The sequence below is a fragment of the Malaclemys terrapin genome, chromosome 6, assembly GCF_027887155.1.
Source record: "Malaclemys terrapin pileata isolate rMalTer1 chromosome 6, rMalTer1.hap1, whole genome shotgun sequence".
NCBI classification, from domain to species: Eukaryota; Metazoa; Chordata; order Testudines; family Emydidae; genus Malaclemys; species Malaclemys terrapin.
In genome coordinates, this window is record NC_071510.1 from 96121476 (window position 1) to 96142741 (window position 21266).

General features: G+C 40.6%; 1 protein-coding gene across 3 annotated transcripts in view; it reads left to right on the forward strand.

The window, feature by feature from the left end:
• Positions 1–21266, forward strand: part of ERCC8 (ERCC excision repair 8, CSA ubiquitin ligase complex subunit) — a 62784-nt gene that overhangs the window by 21997 nt on the left and 19521 nt on the right. For all 3 annotated transcript variants that reach the window (XM_054032567.1, XM_054032566.1, XM_054032565.1), the window contains exons 8-10: positions 11665–11768; positions 14214–14338; positions 18738–18935. In XM_054032567.1, the coding sequence (XP_053888542.1) occupies positions 11665–11768; positions 14214–14338; positions 18738–18935 (427 nt within the window). The remainder of the gene's footprint in view (positions 1–11664; positions 11769–14213; positions 14339–18737; positions 18936–21266) is intronic.

Sequence of the window (21266 nt, forward strand, 5' to 3'; positions counted from 1 at the left end):
CATCAAGTCTCTGTAATGCCCATTAACTCAGAATTTAGAATGTGTACTAAAACTTCCAGTTCTTCCTGGTTTGTTTTTTTTTGAAGTTGTAGGAACCTATGGGCCTAGAATAAGGGTCTGCAGGGTTTGAATCAGGTGATGCTTCTTCATCACCACCAGGGGCCCAGGCAGGGCTGCCACCAAGAGGGACTGAGAGGCTTAGCTCTGGGGGATGTCCCACCTAGGGGGCATGAGCAGCAGCCCTGCGTGATTTCCTGATTATCTGGTGTTCTCCATCTAAACCAGAAAGCCATTTCTGGGCATTGTCTGAACAATGCAGACCTCCAGTGTGCTTCTGCCTTAGACCCAGCTTGCCACTCTTTGGTGTGACTCACCTTGATTCTACACTTATGACTCTCGACGTAGGCTTGGCTCCTGACCCTGATCCTGGTCACTGTGTCCAGCTTAAGACCACTGCTGACCTTCGTGAAAGATCCTGACCTGGCCCAACCCCAATTGTCATCTCTCTCTCAGTTTGGTAAGGGACTCTGACTGTAGTTTTAACCTGGCCTGGTCCTGCATTGTTGTCTGACCTTTGGCCCCAATATGGTGCAGCTCATTCCGTGCTCATAGGCTGTCCAGAACTTGGCCTCAACTCCCATTCTCCTTGAATTTATGTATAAATATCTAAGATGTCAACCAGATTCCCCTAGTGTTTTCCCTCTTGTTGCGCCTATGATTCTAGTCTAATTTTCCATATCCTCTGCAACTTCCAGCTCTGTGTCAAGGTCAAATTTTTTTTATTCTTACCTGTGGGCTTTTGTCTTGCCCTCTTGGAACATGGCGTAAAGCCCTCCTCAAGAGGTTGGTGAATTGGTACCCCAATAATGTACTGACACCCTTTAATAGGGGACAGTGGGAAGAATCTAGAGGAAGGCAACACAATATTCCCAAATAAGCAACCTCCCAGCAAACATTCAGAGTTGTTGTAAGACAATGACCTCTTTCAAGGCTCTAGACCGAAATGACACAGCTGTTTTGCCGGGGGAGGAGGCTAGAGAGTAAAAGGGCTATAACACGGAAAAAGTTATTTGATTTTTGCAAAAGGGATTGAGTTGCTAGGGACTGTCCAGGATGCCGTCAATGAACTCTGACAGCGAGACAGGCTTGCACAGAGGGGCTCTTCAGAAGAGTCTATAGGAAGTTAGTTGCCAGGGGCTAAGTACCTGGTAAGCTTGCATGCTGATAGGGCTGCTTTATTCTTTGTTTTTAAGCTATTTTGTCTTTGAAATTTCATAGAATCATAGACTTTAAGATCAGAAGGGACCATTATGATTGTCTAGTCTGACCTCCCGCACAACACAGGCCACAGAATCTCACCCACCCACTCCTGTATCAAACCCCTAACCTATGTCTGAGCTATTGAAGTCCTCAAATCGTGATTTAAAGACTTCAAGGTGCAGAGAATCCTCTAGCAAGTTACCCTTGCCCCATGCTGCAGAGGAAGGCGAGAAAAACCCAGGGCCTCTGCCAATCTGTCCTGGAGGAAAATTCCTTCCCGACCCCAAATATGATGATCAGCTGAATCCTGAACATGTGGGCAAGACTCACCAGCCAGATACCCAGGAAAGAATTCTCTGTAGTAACTCAGATCCCACCCCGTCTAACATCCCATCACAGGCCATTGGGCATATTTACCGCTACTAGTCAAAGATCAATTAATTGCCAAAATTAGGCTATCCCATCTTACCATCCCCTCCATAAACTTACCAAGCTCAGTCTTGAAGCCAGATACGTCTTTTGCCCCCACAGCCCCCCTTGAAATGCTTTTGTTCTAAATGATACTTCGCTTTAAAAAGACTTTCTGACTTCTGTGGATACTCTGCCTCCAACTTCATGCCCCGCAGTGTTCAGGCATGGTGCCATGGGCAAACCCTGCCTTAATTTCCCCTCAGCTGGGTGTACCAGCCAGTCTAAATAGCTCTTTTGCATATCAAAGAGCACCCCCTTCAGAAAGCCTCATTTACTGACAACAGGAAATTACAGTAACATAAGCAAGACTTTATTCAGGCACCTTCAAGGTATCTGCTGTACTGGGGTCAGTCCAACTAGCTTTGGGGAGAACAGCCTCTGGATTTCTCCTTCAGGATACCTGTTCCCTTCATCCGGGGAACAGTCTCTGGCTCCTTCTCCCAGAATACTTTTTTTTTTTTTTCCCCCGGAACAGTCTCAGATCCCTTCCCTCAGGGTACTGTTGCTCCCTCAATCTGGGGAACAGTTTCTCTTCTGGAGCTCTCCCAGTTCTTTCCCCTGGGATACTCCTGTTCCGTTTTGGGGGATGATTTCCTTTTGGGGTTGCCTTCCTCTCACAAGCCTCTTCTCCCTAGAGACACCTTCCAGAGAGCATTCCCTCTGACTCAGCTCATTTTTATAGGATGTGGGGCTTCTCTACTAATTGACCATTAACCAGTTACCTGAGGCAAGCAATTACTCCCAGGTAGGTCCTCAGAGGGCTGACATGGGCAAGCTAGGCCCTGACTCTCTCTCCTTTAAGAGCCAGTTGCCCCATGACAGCCTCTGATTACCACTGACATTGCCCTGGAGGGTCTAAGACTAAGTCATACCAGCTGAGGCAATCACTGTTAGTCCTAAGGGACTGTTGCCCAGGTTCTGCTCAGAGAATGGGAGAATCACAGGTGATGGTTAGAGGCCTGAGACCTGAAGGTGGCAAGGGGTGTGGAGGGTGAAAGAGGTCAGAGGTGCAGTTCACACAGTGACGCTGCTTTCTCTACGCAAAAGAATAAATGGACACAAATCTGACATGAGGAATCATAACATTTAAAAACCAGTAAGAGAACACTTCAACCTCTCTGGCCACTCAATAACAGATTTAAAGGTGGCAGTTTTGCAACAAAAAGCTTCAAAAACAGACTCCAGCGAGAAACTGCTGAACTTGAATTAATATGCAAACTAGATACTATCAATTTAGGCTTAAATAGAGACTGGGAATGGCTGAGCCATTACACACATTGAATCTATTTCCCCATGTTAAGTATTGTCAGGACTGAGATCCCCACTTTGAACTTTAGGGTACAAATGTAGGGGCCTGCGTGAAAAACTTCTAAGCTTAACTACCAGCTTAGCTCTGGTTCGGCTGCCACCATCAATGGATTCCCTCCCTGGGAAGCCTTGAAAAACCCTCACCAAATCCCTGGTGAAAACAAATCCAAAACCCCTTGGATCTTAAAACAAGGAGAAATTAACCATTCCCCTCCTTCCTCCCACCAACACCTGGTGAATCAGTTCCAACCCCCCCCTGGGATCTACAACAGGGAGAAATTAACCATCCCCCCTCCTTCCTCCCACCAACTCCTGGTGAATCAAGATCCAAAACCCCTTTGGATCTAAAACAAGGAAAAATCAATCAGGTTCTTAAAAAGAAGGTTTTTAATTAAAGAAAAAGGTAAAAATCATCTCTGTAAAATCAGTATGGAAATTAACCTTACAGGGTAATCAAACTTAAAGAGCTCAGAGGACTCCCCTCTAGTCTCAGGTTCAAAGTACAGCAAACAAAGATAAACACTCTAGTAAAAGGTACATTTACAAGTTGAGAAAACAAAGGAAAACTAACACGCCTTGCCTGGCTATTTACTTACAAGTTTGAAATAGGAGAGACTTGCTTAGAAAGATGTGGAGAACCTGGATTGATGTCTGGTCCCTCTCAGTCCCGAGAACGAACACACTCCCAAACAAAGAACACAAACAAAAGCCTTCCCCCCCCCAAGATTTGAAAGTATCTTGTCCCCTTATTGGTCCTTTAGGTCAGATGCCAGCCAGGTTACCTGAGCTTCTTAACCCTTTACAGGGAAAAGGATTTTGGAGTCTCTGGCCAGGAGGGATTTATAGTACTGTACACAGGACAGCTATTACCCTTCCCTTTATAGTTATGACAAGTATCCTCACACCTTCTTGTCAAACTGTCTTAAATGGGCTATCTTGATTATCACTACAAAAGTTTTTTTTCTCCTGCTGACAATAGGTCATCTTAATTAATTAGCCTCTTAGAGTTGGTAGGGCAACTCCCACCTTTTCATGTTCTCTATATGCATATATATCTCCTCACTATATGTTCCATTCTATGCATCCGATGAAGTGGGCTATAGTCCATGAAAGCTTATGCTCAAATAAATTTGTTAGTCTCTAAGGTGCCACAAGTACTCCTGTTCTTTTTGCGGATACAGACTAACACGGCTGCTACAATGAAACCTGCTTTCACACAGTACAAGCAGAGAAAGGTTTTCAGATCTCACAAAAACACTAGATTCTGTAGATTTCATTGATGAAGGAAAGGTACTGGACATAACATAACGGATTCAAAAGAGGAAGAATGTCCCAGTGCTTGTCAGAGACTTGTTGCAAAGCTTTAAGCTTCTGCTGACAGATGTAAGGACATGACCAGGAAGTATGGGGTGCTGGGTGTACGTAATTTACCAGGGATACTCCATAGCACTGAATCAACTTTCTGGACCCAAGTTCGTGTCGTAACAGAAAAAACAGAATCGGACGGAGACAGTATATCATCTTTGACAGATTGCAGCAATAAAGAAGGTTCCTTTCCAAGGATGAGTATAGTTCACAATACTTCCTATTTTTATCATCACAAAGAGATCAGGAGGGATTGTGTCACTCTTGACCCTCAGGACTCAGTATGAACCCTAACTGTACTAGCAATAATACTATGAATGCAAAATTTTGAATGAAACAAAGTTAGACTTTGACAGCAATCTCCTCCTAGGACTTTGTGATATATCTGATTCTGAAAGAAGTTTACTTAGTTATTCTTAAGAGGGAGACAGTATGAAGTTCCACCATTTTTTTTTTCTTTCTTTTTCTTACAACATTCACTTTTTTGGGGGGTCTAGCAACCAACCTATGCTAGCCCTTAATGCTTTAAGCAGAGAAACCATTATTATTGTTGTTACTTATTATGTAATTAGATTATGTGGTACTTCACAGGACACTCATAAAGACAGTACCTTCTGTGACAGATACGACAATATTCTGGACAAACTTTATGGATGTAAGATAAATATGACTGAATTAATTTCAGTGCTTTTGGAATCCATTTATTAAAAATGCAGTTGTTTGTGCTATTGTGGGATTGTATATTACCTCAGATATGCTAATATAATTCCTTCAGTTATCAGCCCTGGGAAGCCACCCACTGGAGAGGTTCACATATACTAGTCAAACTGGATCTCCAGGGACCAACAGAGAGGATTTTTGGATAGATATCCTCATTGTAAACAGGTTCAGGGCATCCTTCCTGGTCTCCAGCAAATTAACAGGACTTCTAGTCTAAGGTGGGCTGCAATCCTGAGGGAAAGGTTGGAAGGACTTTAGCCTATGAGGACCCAAAAGACTGAGTGCTTGTTCTGAACTGAGGCTGTGATGAACTTATGACCACAGGGAACACCTGTAAGAGGTTTGAAGGACTAATCACCAACCAGAACCCTTGTTAAAGTGAGGGTGATCTCTGGTAAATTTATTAAAAGATGTGTAGTTCTTTTATTGTTTAACATGTTTTCTCTAACAGAAGTATTGGGAGCATAAGCTTTCGTGGGTAAGAACCTCACTTCTTCAGATGCAAGTAGTGGAAATCTCCAGAGGCAGGTATAAATCAGTATGGAGATAACGAGGTTAGTTCAATCAGGGAGGGTAGTTTCAGCTACAACATCACCAGCTCATTCACCTGCACGTCCACCAATGTTATATATGCCATCATATGCCAGCAATGCATATGCCAGGAATGGCAATATACAAAAACCTGTAGGAGAACACTTCAACCTCCCTGGCCACACAATAGCAGATGTAAAGGTAGCCATATTACAGCAAAAAAACTTCAGGACCAGACTCCAAAGAGAAACTGCTGAGCTCCAGTTCATTTGCAAATTTGACACCATCAGATCAGGATTAAACAAAGGCTGTGAATGGCTATCCAACTACAGAAACAGTTTCTCCTCCCTTGGTGTTCACACCTCAACTGCTAGCAGAGCACCTCACCCTCCCTGATTGAACTAACCTCGTTATCTCCATACTGATTTATACCTGCCTCTGGAGATTTCCATTACTTGCATCTGAAGAAGTGAGGTTCTTACCCACGAAAGCTTATGCTCCCAATACTTCTATTAGTCTCAAAGGTGCCACAGGACCCTCTGTTGCTTTTTACAGATTCAGACTAACACAGCTACCCCTCTGATGTTTTCTCTGTAGTGCAAAAACAACAAGGAGTCTGGTGACACCTTAAAGACTAACAGATTTATTTGGGCATAAGCTTTCGTGGGTAAAAACCTCACTTCTTCAGATGCATAGAGTGAAAGTTACAGATGCAGGCATTATATACTGACATGGAGAGCAGGGAGTTACTTTGCAAGTGGAGAACCAGTGTTGACAGGGCCAATTCAATCAGGGTAAATGTAGTCCACTCTCAATAATAGATGAGGAGGTGTCAATTCCAGGAGAGGAAAAGCTGCTTCTGTAATGAGCCAGCCACTCCCAGTCCCTATTCAAGCCCAAATTAATGGTGTTAAATTTGCAAATGAATTTTAGTTCTGCTGTTTCTCTTTGAAGTCTGTTTCTGAAGATTTTTGTTCAATGATAGTGACTTTTAAATCTGTAATAGAATGCCCAGGGAGATTGAAGTGTTCACTTACTGGCTTATGTATGTTACCATTCCTGATGTCCGATTTGTGTCCATTTATTCTTTTGCGGAGGGACTATCCGGTTTGGCCAATGTACATGGCAGAGGGGCATTGCTGGCACATGATGGCATATATAACATTAGTGGATGTGCAGGTGAATGAGCCCTTGATGGTGTGGCTGATGTGGTTGGGTCCTCTCATGGTGTCACCAGATTAGATATGGGGACAGAGTAGGCAATGAGATTTGCTACAGGGATTGGTTCCTGGGTTGGTGTTTCTGTGGTGTGGTGTGTAGTTGCTGGTGAGTATTTGCTTCAGGTTGGGGGGTTGTCTGTAAGCGAGGACTGGCCTGCCTCCCAAGGTCTGTGAGAGTGAGGGATCATTTTCCAGGATAGGTTGTAGATCGTGGATAATGCGCTGGAGAGGTTTTAGCTGGGGGTTGTATGTGATGGCCAGTGGTGTTCTGTTATTGTCCTTGTTGGGCCTGTCCTGTAGTAGGTGATTTCTGGGTACCCGTCTTGCTCTGTCAATCTGTTTCCTCACTTCCCCAAGTGGGTATTGTAGTTTTAAGAATGCTTGATAAAGATCTTGTAGGTGTTTGCCTCTGTCTGAGGGGTTGGAGCAAATTCGGTTGTATCTTAGGGCTTGGCTGTAGACAATGGATTGTGTGATGTGTCTTGGATGGAAGCTGGAGGCATGTAGGTACGTAGTCCAGGTGGAATTCTTCAAGGGCCTCCTTTCCGTGGGTCCATATGATGAAGATGTCATCAATGTAGCGCAAGTAGAGGAGGGGCACTAGGGGACGAGAGCTGAGGATTGGACTTCAACAATTTCCACCCCATCATCAACCTCAGCCTGGACCAGTCCGCACAAGAGATCCACTTCCTGGACACTACAGTGCAAATAAGTGATGGTCACATAAACACCACCCTATACCGGAAACCTACTGACTGCTATACGTACCTACATGCCTCCAGCTTCCATCCAAGACACATCACACGATCCATTGTCTACGGCCAAAATTCATTTGCAAATTTAACACCATTAATCTGGGCTTGAATAGGGACTGGGAGTGGCTGGCTCATTACAGAAGCAGCTTTTCCTCTCCTGGAATTGACACCTCCTCATCTATTATTGGGAGTGGACTACATCTACCCTGATTGAATTGGCCCTGTCAGCACTGGTTCTCCACTTGCAAAGTAACTCCCTGCTCTCCATGTGTCAGTATATAATGCCTGCATCTGTAACTTTCACTCTGTGCATCTGAAGAAGTGAGGTTTTTACCCATGAAAGCTTATGCCCAAATAAATCTGTTAGTCTTTAAGGTGCCACCAGACTCCTTGTTGTTTCTGTAGTGCTGTTATCTTAAGAATAAAGTAGGCTTACATAAGAAGTGTTGTGTGGTAACTTATAATTGTTGGCAATCACTCTGTTGTTTGTTAGTCTCTGAAGAGAAAGTAAGCAGTCCTGCTTAGGCAGAGTCTTTTGCTAAGAATAACACAATGAAGGCGGAGAACTGTTTATTAACCAGGAAATACTCAGACAGAAGGGAAAGAGACGTGGGTCTTTACCCAAGAAAGGCAATGGGTGGGGAGCTGGAAGCCTGAGCATGGGTGCGCTTTTGGGGCGGTGGGCTTTTGTTTTCTTTAATTTATCAAAGTGATATCTCAGCATCGATCTGTCCCATACCATCTGTACAAATGCGGGGAAGCCAGGCCCAGCACCCAGTCCATGGTTTCTGTACATTGACACAGAATCCTGAACCACTGCGGGGAAATACGGGTGCAGTTGCCGTGAACTGTGACACCTGTCACAGTGAGTTTGCCATTTAGAAGGAAGTCACAAACAAGATAAAAATACACTTGCAGATACCAAGGCAGGTACTTAGAATTGTTTTGTTTTTGTTTTATTGTTCTCTCTTTTTGTTCATGAAAATGTAGAGGTGCAAAGAACAATTGACTGACAAGGTTCACAAACACCAATCTACATTAAAGACTTAAAAAAAAATCTTTTTACAAATGATCTGGAAATCTGATAGATGCTTGGAGTGGAATGTCTGTCCATACATATGTAACCCAGGCCTGCTGGGTGTGGAGCTCTGTGCCCCGCTAGTGGCACCTAGACCACTTAGATTAATGAGTCTGCTGCAGCCTGAGCTTTTAGCTCATGCAGTAGAGGCTCATATACTAAGCTTCAGAGGTCCCAGGTTAAATCCTGCCCGCTGTGTTACACACACACACAGAAGTAGCTAGAAGAAGGAGCAGAGATAAGAGGGAGAAGAAAACAAATGGTAGCGTTAGATGTTCACTATTGACAAAGGAAATGATAAGATGTGGGGCTTGAGAAATCAGACCAAAGGTATGATTTATGTATGTTTCTTGATGGATGACCTGCTAAGGGTGACTTTCTCCCAGGATACATTTACAAAGGTCAGAGAGAGAACCTTCATCTTTCTTCAAGAATACTGCTTTGTAGGAACTTGGTGAAGAACTATCTAGCTGCAGTAGAAAAACGGGCTGATTATCGGTACAAAAGTGGGGAAGCTTTTCAGAGAAGAGAGAAAAAATGTATATGATCCATCAGATTTCAGCTGGTAAAGCTGTCATGTTCTGAACATTAATAAAACTTTGAAAGGGTTCATATGGTGTTTCCAAATTTAGTTATGAACTGAGTTCCATCTCAGGCCTCTTTCATGAGTTCCTTTTGTCTTTTTAAGATAACTTTACCCCTTGTTGAAGGCATTTCATTCCAAGAGTTCAAAGTGTTTAAGCAGTCCATGTCCTGCGGACTTCCTTACGACTTCTAAATATCAATGTAGTAGCTCTGAGCAGAAATGCCTTCTAGCACTTTCAGTTGGCCACCTGATTATGTCCAGTCACATCTGAAATAGACCTTGTAACACTGATTCACAAATCTGTCTCCACTGGAGTAGACAGCTGTTACTCTATTTCAGACAACCCAAGGAGCCATCAAGAAACTGGGGTGGTTGAAGCCCATATTTTATGCAGAGTTGACCAGCATTAAACTATTACACTGCTGCTTCTTACTATACTAATAATCATATTTAAGGTTCTTGTTGTTCTCTTAATCTTTCAATGAGCTAAAACATAATTACGGTATCTTGGCAACTGCCTGTGTCTCAAGTCATTTGAATGACTGCTGTGCTCAGTGGGGGACACACAAAGCTCAAGTTTCAATGTGGATTTGTGACAGCATCCTTGGTGAAGGACGTATGGTTATGGAACATGCTTCCCACAGGAGACCATGAGTCTCACCCCCTTCAAAGCATGCAGCAAGCTATGCCTGTTTAAACAAGCATTTCCTCAGCACTCATGTTGTAAGACACCCAGCACAGAGGGAGCCAGTCACCAGCACATGGTTACTGTAAACAACAGGTTTAAAGAAGAGGGAAAGAGAGTTCTACTTTTTTTTTTTTTTTAACTTCTATTAGTAGTGCATGATGTAGCTCAAATCTTGTAGGTTGTTTAGCAACTACAATGGATACATTTAAATATCTATATTTTCAGGTAGAGATTCTCTCAAGATGAATGCAAAGGTTTGCTTTCCCAGGGAAGTTACTCAGATTTACTAACATTCAACCAGTACTGACCCCAGAAGTGAATAACACATTTAACCAGATTCTCTGAGCTTGACATAAAGCATTCAGAGAGCCCTCTGCTGGGAAGAGAATTTTCTGTTGCTGGTTACCTGTAGCTCCTGTTGTTTTCGCTATAATTCAGTATATCTGGAAATCTGTGAAGCTACAGGTGTTTACACTTTAGGCAGCCAAAAATTTTAGCTGAAATAAAAAATTTGGAAAAAAACAAATTTTGGCTAACTTGGAAGTATGCTGTTATGGTACAGCTGTGCAATGTCAGGTTGTGAACCTAAGGAAAATAGCCACTGCTGTGTCTTTTGCTTAATATTTCCATTTTAAAAAACATGTTTTCCCTACTGGCTACATTGAGATCATGGACAAGCTACACTGGACTGTGTCCCTCCACTCACTTTTTGTGACTGGACACTATTTTTAAAATTATAGGAATCCGGACAGAGGCAGATCCTTGTAAATGTATGACCTATCTTCAAGAATAGAGAAGATAAAGCTTATCTGAATGAATAAATAATCAATCTATAAGAGCTGCAGAGCAAAATGTTGGGGCATCAATTTTTAGCTTATTTACTCAGGAATGCAGAACATTTTCTTATAGTTAAATTTTGTTGTTAGCCGCCTGTTTCTTTTCTTGTTTGTGTATGTATGTATGTGAAATCAAGTAGACTTTGTGTCACCATAAATATGCATTATATAGAGTGGGTACAATTTGGGGTCTCTTCTCCAGAACAAGGGTGTGTTTTAATATTCTCAGCTGAAGGCAAAATATGCTGCTGCCTTTATTAAGCCAAATCTATTTTTACACAAAAAACATTGTTGGAAATACTTGGTACCACTAATTCATATACAAAATGAAAAGCTGCTACTTTCAGTTGGTGCACTGCTGCCTTTTCAGCATACATTCAGTGTGCAACATTAGCAGAAGAAAACCGTAAGGAGAAAAAACAGCAAAGCAAATAACCTATCCCCTTGTTTACAGAATAGGGACACAATTAATCTTTTCCTGCTTTTATGCTGTTATTTTTAATTACATGGGCATATTGTTTCTCCAAGGACTAGATAGACTTGTATCTTGTTCCTTAGCATTTTTGCAACCATGTTCTATTTGTTATTGTACTTGTACAATATTATTAACAAGTACAATAATATTGTACTAGTTATTCAGACATTGTGTTGATGAGCAAGAAGCTCGAAGTCTGCCTTGATGTCTACTCTGCATTCTCATTAGCTTGAATGTGATAGCACAAGGTGTAAGTCAGGGCAGAATCCAGCCCAAAATGGGAACATCTACTGGACCCATAACAGCAAGAGATGGGGATGTTTGGAGGCAGTTCCTCTAATTAATAAATCCATACAATTTATTTTTCTTAGTGCTGACAGTAGAGTAAAACTCTGGGATGTAAGGAGAGCATCTGGATGTCTGATTACTCTTGATCAGTACAATGGGGAGAAGTCAAAAGCATCTTCTGAAGCAGGTAATAAAGAATATATTTATAACGGAAATATGATAGTGGTGATATGCTACATCTTTACCTAGAAGCATTCTTGAGTTTCATACCATCACAGTTTTTAATGCAAGAAATGACCATTGTGGTCATCTAGTGTGATCTCTTGCATAACACAGGCCATAGAATTTCACCTGGTAACTCCTGCATTAAACCCAGTAACTTGGGGCTGAACTAGAACATACCTTTTTTTAAAGTCATACTGGATGAAACCTTGGCTTTGTTTGAAGTCAATGGGAATTTAAAGTTTTCAAATAATGGAGAATTGACCACATCCCTTGATAAGTTGTTCCAGTGGTTAATTACCCTTACTGTTAAACAATGTGTGCATATTTTTGTTTGTCTAGCTTCAAGTTCCAGCAACTGGATCTTGTTATGCTTAGGTCTTTTAGATTAAAGAGCTCTCTATTAGATATCTTCATATCTAAGCAAGACATATATGTATTAGATTAGTTATAAAATTCAAAATTTATTTTTAACTTTGCTTAATGCTAAATTATGTGTTACTCGAATACTAACAAAGGTGACTAGGTCCTGGAATATACTAAATTATGCCCTGGTTAAATTATTAACATTATTACGGGGGAGGGATAGCTCAGTGATTTGAGCATTGGCCTGCTAAACCCAGGCTTGTGAGTTTAATCCTTGAGGGGGCTACTTAGGGATCTGGGGCAAAATCAGTACTTGGTCCTGCTAGTGAAGGCAGGGGGTTGGACTCGATGACTTTTCGGGGTCCCTTCCCGTTCTAGGAGATGGGATATCTCCATATATTATAACATTTTATACGAATGCAGCTAAACACAATTTCTGCACTTGGGAAGCAAACTAAATTAAAGGAATAGCACTGTACTTTAAATTGTAGTTCAGAAATTAGTTTGGATTAATTCTGGATCAAGCAGCTTCTGAAACGAAAAAGGATGTTTTATTTTAAAACAAAGTAAAAGACTGAGTCTGTAATCCTAATCCTGAAAAGATTAACTCATGCCTAAATTTAAACACTGTGAGCAGTCCCATAAATTGGACTAATTACAGTGTGTAAAGTTAAGCATGTAGGATCAGAGTTTTATTCAGGAAAATACTGATGGTGGATTTATACATAAAACAACATTGAGTTTGTTTTGTAGGCTGTGGTTTAACGTGCTGTGTCATGTTCTCTGTTGCATATCTGGAATATTAATGTTTGGTTTTGAGAATTAAAAATGTCATTGACACTCAAAGTTATTGAAATGACCACATACTGGGAGAACTAAGAATTTCTTTTTAATTTAGCTTACAACTTTTGGGTGCCACCAAATGGACTTCTGTGTACATTGTCTTAAAATGAATTAATGAACGTACAAAGATTTATAACTCAGGGAGAGATGCTTTAGAAATGCCAAAGACCGGGGAGAAAAAAATCTGTTCTCTTGGATGACTGTTGTATGTTAGAAATTTAAACACACAATTAATTCCTGTGCTCCCCACTTGATTATTTTTTTTCCTCTCTGGAAGGACAAATTTTGAGGTGTGTGTGTGTATATAGCTTAATGAGAACTGTTAGGTTTGTGGTGTTTTTAAAATAGGAACTGAGGAAGAAATAGTGAACAATGGAAGAAAAAATCCAAGAGAAAAATTTGAAATACTAGATCAGAACTGTAAAAAAAACTTAGCTCATTAATTTCTTCAAAAAAATTTGCAGAGCAGGTAAAGCAGTTTTAACAAAGTAAAAGGGAAGCTCCAAATTACGAACTCGGGGTGGGACACTAAATATGTGAAAAAGACTTCTTTACATATATAAAAAATGTAGATGTAAACTATCTTTGTGGCGGGGTGCTACAGAACAGATCATTGGACAAATTTTTACATTATGTTCACAAAAAGCTTATATTTTATGCTGTAAAAGAGAAATATATTTTTATTATGGATGGAGGAAAAGCTGTCTACAGAAACACTTGTAAACCTTTAAAATGGTGTCAGATCCTGCATTCTTTCTGCATCCAAGACAACCATTAAAGTCAGTCAATGTTTTGCCAAAGAGTTCAGGATTGGGTCCTTTTTGGAAGTCGTCGTTAGCACTTTACAGTAACATCAACAGTAGAGCAGTGTCATGTGAGCATCATGATATCTGTAGAAAGTGAAAAGGGCATTGAAACTTCTGTATGTTTACTCTCATTTTCAATGAAATATGTTCAAACACACGTAATACATTTACCATATAGAACCTAACATATAAGGAACTTCATCACTTGGTATCAAAATCCAAAGTTTTTACAATATATATTTCATAAGAAACTTTGTTGCTTTCAAATAAACATTTATATATTCTTGAGTGAAAGTTATTTGAATATTTAAATAGTGCATTCAGTTCTACAAGTGTACAAAATAAAATAGTAAATCTTCCCTAAAAAACTGAACAGGCTCATATTTTCCTGACAGCAAACACTGCTCATAATGGAAGAGTTAACGGCTTATGCTTTACAAGTGATGGGCTTCATCTTCTGACTATTGGTACAGATGACCGGATGAGACTCTGGAATAGTTCCAGTGGGGAAAACACACTGGTAAGGTTTTTAAAGGACCTTCAGTTGCATTTCTTGGTTACTTTTAAGAGGGTAATAGACCAGTGGTCCAGTTATGATACATAATTTAGCTTTGGCAGTAAATCTCCTGCTGGACACTGCTGTCTAATCTCAGTTGATCTCTATATTTTTAATCAAAATAATTTATTTTCTATCATTTTGTCCAGTGAAAATTAGTAACTAAGGGCCTGCATGGCCCACCAGATTGAAAATGAGACTATAAAACCATTCATTTGTGACAGTAGCTCAAATCCAGATTAGGCTGGCAGTAACCAAAAAGAACTAACATCTGTTGGCAACTTGTCTGAAATGAATTTGGTTCTCAGTCTTTTCACTGAGTGGGTGTCCACACCACAGACTGAATAAGTATGGAGACTGAATTAATCTCTTGTCAGTAGGTGTAGCTCTTTCCAAATAAGTTTGACACACACTGGGAAAAGTAGGCTGCAGCTAGCCCTCTTTATGCAGCCTGGTGGGCCCTTATTGTTTTCTGCATGCTCCCTCCCAACCCTTTTAGCTACTGGAGGACACTTCTCATTGGTTCCACCCATAGCAGATCCTGAATGGCCTTTTTAGGCAATTCCTGAAGGCCATCTCCCACTCCCCACCCCGAAAGGACACCTTTGTGCAGATTGCACCAAGGAAGTGGGTTATCCAGTAGGGGACAACTAATGCCTGGTATCACAGATCACAACAACCTTTCAGTATGGATACAGATTATATCCTTCATCTCTCTATTCTCCCTGCCCCCAGTGCTCTCGTACCTGCTTTAAACTGCTTCTGCAGCTTCTCCCTAGAGAGGATTAGATATACAGTCCCAATGAAAATACAACTCTAGTAATGTAAAATTAAAGTTTCGGAACACTCTAAAAACATTTGATTAAGAATTTAGAGAAGTATAAATGGCAATCCCTACCCAAAAGTACAAACTGAGGGCCAAATCCTGCTCCCATTCAAGTAAATGACAACTCCTGTCAGTGGGAACAGGATAAGCCCTAAAGTGAGCATGAAAAACTGGCAGCATTTTCCTGTTAGCAGGGGTTGATCTTGCTGGGATGAGATTAGTGGGTTCCTTCTGAGGCAAAATGGCTCATATCCAACGTAGATATTCTAAGGGTATGTCTTCACTGCAGCATTAATTCAGCACCAGCATTAATTGATCGGCACCAGGTTCTGAGCATCTGATTTAACCTGGCCTGGGTGTGAGCAGCCACATTGCAAAGTCATATCTGAGTTACTGGTACTACCCTTAGGTGCTATGTTTACCCATGTGGGTTGCTGAGACTTCTGGGGGCATATCCCATGCTTCTTTGTGCTACCATAAGATGACCTGCTTATTATTCTTTCCCAGTGAATTGTGGGAAAACTTGTATGTTTTTCGGGGCACATTGTGGGGAATTGTGGGATATGTGATTTAGTCTGCATCCTCATTGTAAAATGAGTAGGTTACCAGCCCAAATGAAAACCTCACTCACGTTTTAGCCTACAGCGCCATATAAGCGATCTGGCCCAGATTGAAAGCACCACTAAACTCGGTTGAGAAGCTTTTGCCCATGGATGAGAAGGGGGTGAGGGGCAACACCTGAGTAAGAGCCCAAGTGTTAACTCTGCTGTGAAGACATACCCCAGAGGGAGGTGAGAGTGTTTCTCCAGAGAATGTATATAAAAGGTGGGCTGAGAAGCCCTGAGGTAGGAGCCCTGGGAGTAGCGACGACTAAGGAGAAGGCTTAGAGCTGAAACTGGTCTTTGATAATACTGTCAAAATTCCAGAAAGAGGGTGATTTTTGGCTTTCCACAGCTTGTAGACTTTGTTATGGAGCAGGTTGAGAGAGGCATTTTCTCACAGTGTACCACAAGAGTTACTCTGTATTCTGAGTAAATATTGGTATCCCTTTTGAGCTGGCAAGGAGAGTTTGGCCTATAGAACTAGGTTATCTTCTTATTGGGAAAGAAATGAGTGAATGCAAAAAGAGAGAATATACCTCTACCCCGATATAACGCGACCGGATATAACACTAATTCGGATATAACGCGGTAAAGCAGTGCTCCGGGGGGGGGCGGGACTGTGCACTCCAGTCGATCAAAGCAAGTTCGATTATAACGCAGTTTCACCTATAACGCGGTAAGATTTTTTGGCTCCCGAGGACAGCATTATATCGAGGTAGAGGTATATCTAAGTATTTGCACTCTTGATTAGGGATTTTGATACAAAAGCAGAAGCAAAGTCTACCACTTCTACCATTCTTGGTGTGGATCCCACTAACCATGTGCATGCACTTCATGTGCACAAGATCAGAATTTTTGACCAGCAGTGTCTGTTGGGGCTGCATCTGTGCCCTGTATGATTTCATTCTCTCCCATTCGAGGGAATATAGAGCAGCCAATCTGCGGTGGGGGCTGGTAGCCAGCCCGTGCCTAGGTGTGGCTCCACTCCCAGCCCCATCTGCAGGCGGTGGTGGGGCCAGGAGTGGAACCACATTGAGGTTGGGGATGGGGCCAGGAGCCAGGAACATGGCTGCGGTTGGGGCTGGAGCAGAACTGGGGGCGGGGAGGGGCTGGGTGGCACTCCCTCCACAACCCCCATGGTGGCTTGCCCACCCCCCTTCCCCCAAAGGTTCCATCGCACCTCTGCCTTAAGGTTAAAGTTCTCAAGTCCTCTCCCTCTCAGCTTATGCAAATGCAGCCAGTCGAACTCCATTGACTACAGAGGAGCACCTTTCATTGTCCCTCTGGTCCCAGCCACAAACTACCCTGCAAAGGCCCTGCAACTCCTTTAATCTGAGCCTCCTGGGCTCTGATTGGCTGCTTCCATGCACACACTGACTTAATTTATCTAGCTCCCCCTCGCTCTCAACTTCTGCATTATGGAGCAATGGTAGCTACTTTCTTATAGTTAAGAATGTGACCCTGTTTTCATTATTCAAGTTGGATTTCAACCCTCCTCTCATTTCCATGAGTGGGGAAATATTTTTTTTAACCTGAAATTTCTCGTATGTGAATTCTGGCCAGAAAAGAAATGTTGGGAGAAATGAAGTTAGAGAAGTTATTTTGTGTGTGTCTGTGTGTGATTTTTGTTTTGTATTTTTGAGTTTTGGAGGGGATGGGGAAAATGATTATTTTCACATTTGGAAAAAAAAATCTTCTTTATATTGTCATCTGTAGAATAGCTTGGTTAGAGATTCCAGAATTGTACAACTGTTTTCATTAATGTTATTTAAGGTTAGGTGTACATTTTTGATTTAACTATGAAAATATAAATCTCTGAGACCTCTGTCATATGTTTGATGTCCTTAGAAACTTCTTCATAGGTCTTGCAGAATATATAATCTTCCATGGAATAGTCTTAATAGATTAACTTCATAAGCCACATGGTTCTGGTTCATCAATTTAAGAAGTGTCTACAGACACGCTTGGTGGAGCTTTTAATTTCTGGAAGGTAAATAGTTCTGGTTCAAGGAATGTGCAAGCAATTACTTGTAAATTCCATGGGGAAAGTAACTGGTTTTGCATCAGAAGGCTTGCACAGAACTCTTTGTTCAGCAATGATTTTGCAGAGAACTGATTATACGATTGGCAGTAACACCAAATAGCCTGTATGCATTAATTTAAAATTCCAGCATTTGGTTTTAAATCACTAACAAATTATAATGTCAGAGAGAAATCCATTTACTTGACTAATTTTTGAAATATTTGACATATTGCCATTATGAGCGTTAATCAAAAAATTAAACAACTATAAGAAATTCCCAAACAAAAAATAATTGAGATAGTTATGGATAAAAAGACATATATTTGAACTTAAAATAGCCTTATTGAGATGTTGGCCTTTGGAAAAAATTAAATGTTTGAAAGCCAGAAAGCCAGATTTAAAGTTCCACAAACAGTCTTAATACTGGCCATTATACCATCCCATGAATGCTCTTACTAGTAATCATCTTCCACTTACCAACCAGAAAATGCCATCAGCATACCTAATCTACCCTTTCATACTTTATATTGTGATCTTGGGATGCCTCCTGCCCAACACACATCACCTATCAATCCCAGTTGAAACCCATTCCCTCACTCACCTGTTCAGAATGAGAATAAATGAGATCTCTTATACTTCAAATAGAGTACAGAAACTACATTGTCCCATATCTTCCACTCAATACAATTTATCCTATTCATTATGCTGTTTTCATTAACTTTGGAACCCAAAAATAAGGTGTATGCATTTGGGAACCTCAGAGTTGTGTTAAATTCCAAAGTAGCAGTGTGCTTGCTTAACCATTGCTTTAATGAAAATTTAACCCTTAATTTTAAATTTGTTTTAATAATTTAAACCACAAGAATTAGCTTTGTATAATAATAGCTAACAGCTTAATCTCGCATCCTACAGGTGAACTATGGGAAAGTCTGTAATGAAAGCAGAAAAGGACTCAAATTCACCACTTCTACTGGCTGTGATCCAGAATTTGCATTTGTACCATATGGTAGCACCATTGCTGTTTATACAATCTACTCAGGAGAACTGATAACTATGCTTAGGGGACATTATAATACTGTTGATTGCTGTGTATTTCAGCCTAATTTTCAGGTAAGTGAAGTATTTAAGAGAATTTAGAATGTTCATAAAATAATGAGTTCATAGATTTTAAGGCCAGAAAGGGATCCTCACATCATCTAGTCTGATCTATATAACATAAGCCATAGAATTTCATCCAGATACCAAAGTTACTTGACTCAATATAAGAGTGTGTTAGCTATCTTCTCGTCTTGATTTAAAAACATCAAGAGAGGGAGAATATACCTCTCTCCTTAATAGTTTGTTCCAGTGGCTATCTAGTTAATCACTCCCGCTGTCAAAAAAAAAATTTGTCTGGCTGTAACTTCCAGTCATTGGTACTTGTTCTGCCTTTCTCTGATAGATTAAAGAGCTTTTAGTACCTTTTATTTTCTCCTTGTGCAGCTGTTTTTACAACATAATTAATTTACCTCTTGATATTTGTGTTGATTAGCTAAACAGATTGCTCCTTAAGTCTCTCATTTAAATATATTTTCTTCAGCCCTCAAATAATTTTTGTGGGTCTTCTCTGCACTCTCCAAATTATAACATTCTTTTTAAAATGGGAACAGCAGTACTGGATGCAGTATTCCAGAATCAATCTCACTAATGCTGCATACAGAGGTAAAATTAACTCCCTACTTTACTTTATATAAACAAGGATCCACATTACCCATCTGCCACAGCATCACACAGGAATCCTGTTCAGTTGTTTGTCCAGTATGATTTCTAAATCTTTTCCAGAATATAGCCTCCCATTCTTGGCCTCCTTGAATATTGGTACAACTTGAGTACTCTTCCAGTTTTCTCCAGTATTCCAGGATTTATTGAAAATTAATATCAGCAGGCTAGAGATCTCATCCACCATTTCTTTTAGGAGTCATAGATGGAAGTTACCTGGGCCTGCAGATTTAAAAATAGTAGTAGATATTGTTTAACATCCTCCTGGGTTATTAATATACTGGAAAATTAGTTCATCATCCTTATGTAATATGAGTACATCATTCTACTTCTTCCCAAATACAGAACAGAAATATTATTTGAACACTTCAGCCTGTTCTGCATCATTATAAACAAGTCTACCATCTCCATCTAGCAATGGGGCTGTACTATTATTAGGATTTCATTTGTTCCTAATATACTTAAAATAAAAATTGCTTGTTGTCCTTTAGACCTGCCAGGTATGGATTTTTCTGAGAGGTCTTTAGCTTCTGTCATCAATGTTCTACACCTCCATAACTTCCAATTTTATATTACTTGCTGTTTATTTCCCTTTTTCAAATATGTTTGTTTATATATTATTTTTAATTGTTACCGTCACTTCCTCTCTTAACCAGGATGGGCTTTTAATCATTAAATTTAATTAGCCCTTTGGAATCTCCACATATATATACTACTGGTTGGGATTTGTCCTCTCTTTGCCCATGAATGTGATGATCATTAGTCCCCTAGAAAGACACTAATTTGCTGTCCAGTTATCTATTCATCTTTGTCCATCATAGAGATCTAAAATAGTTACCTGACATTGTTTTCAATAACTTCTTTGAGTTGTTATATATACCTACCTTCAGAGAATGGTGTCCCCTTATGCAAATACCCCATTGATATTGATGAGATGAAGTATTGAGGACGCAGGATTTGGCCCATTATTATAACTGAGGGGTTTGGATGATTTCAGAGGCTGTGCAGAGGGAAGCCTGGTTGTGAAATCTGCTGTGGGAGTTTAGTGTTTTGCATTTAGTGTCTGGTGTTCAGATAATAAACATGATTTGAGTTCCTGATTCATTCAGGAGTAGGGACAATGTCTTGTCTGTAAAGCACCATCAGACCTAAGGAACAGTATAAATAAGGCTATGAATCTGTCATAGATTCCATGATTTTCTGAGACCTCCATGGCGTTTTGAAAATTCCAATAATTCAGCCTTGGGCAGTGGGGCTTGCTCTCCAGCTTCAGCCCCGGGCAGCGGGGCTCAGGCTTCGGCTTCAATAAATCTCTGATTTATTATTTATTGCCTACATCCTGTCCGTGACTCTTAATAAAAATACCTGTGCCAAAAATATGGCCTTAAGTATGAAGTGAGTCCCTGATGTGTCAAGAATTGCAACTTCATTGGAAAATTTAGCTGCTTTCTTCCTGAGCTTTTTTGTACAGTAAGTATCTATGACAACTAAATACAAAGGCAGTTGATGACCTGCCCTGATGTGGCAAGTCAATAAGTATACAGAAAAATTAAGATAATTACAAACTAAACAAGGCTTATGTGCATTCTGTGTTAGGAATTCCCGGAATTACACTATACTGTGCCATAGACTTGCATGGTGCTTTGCAGTCTACATATTGTTCTGCTCTTAATTGACTCAGGA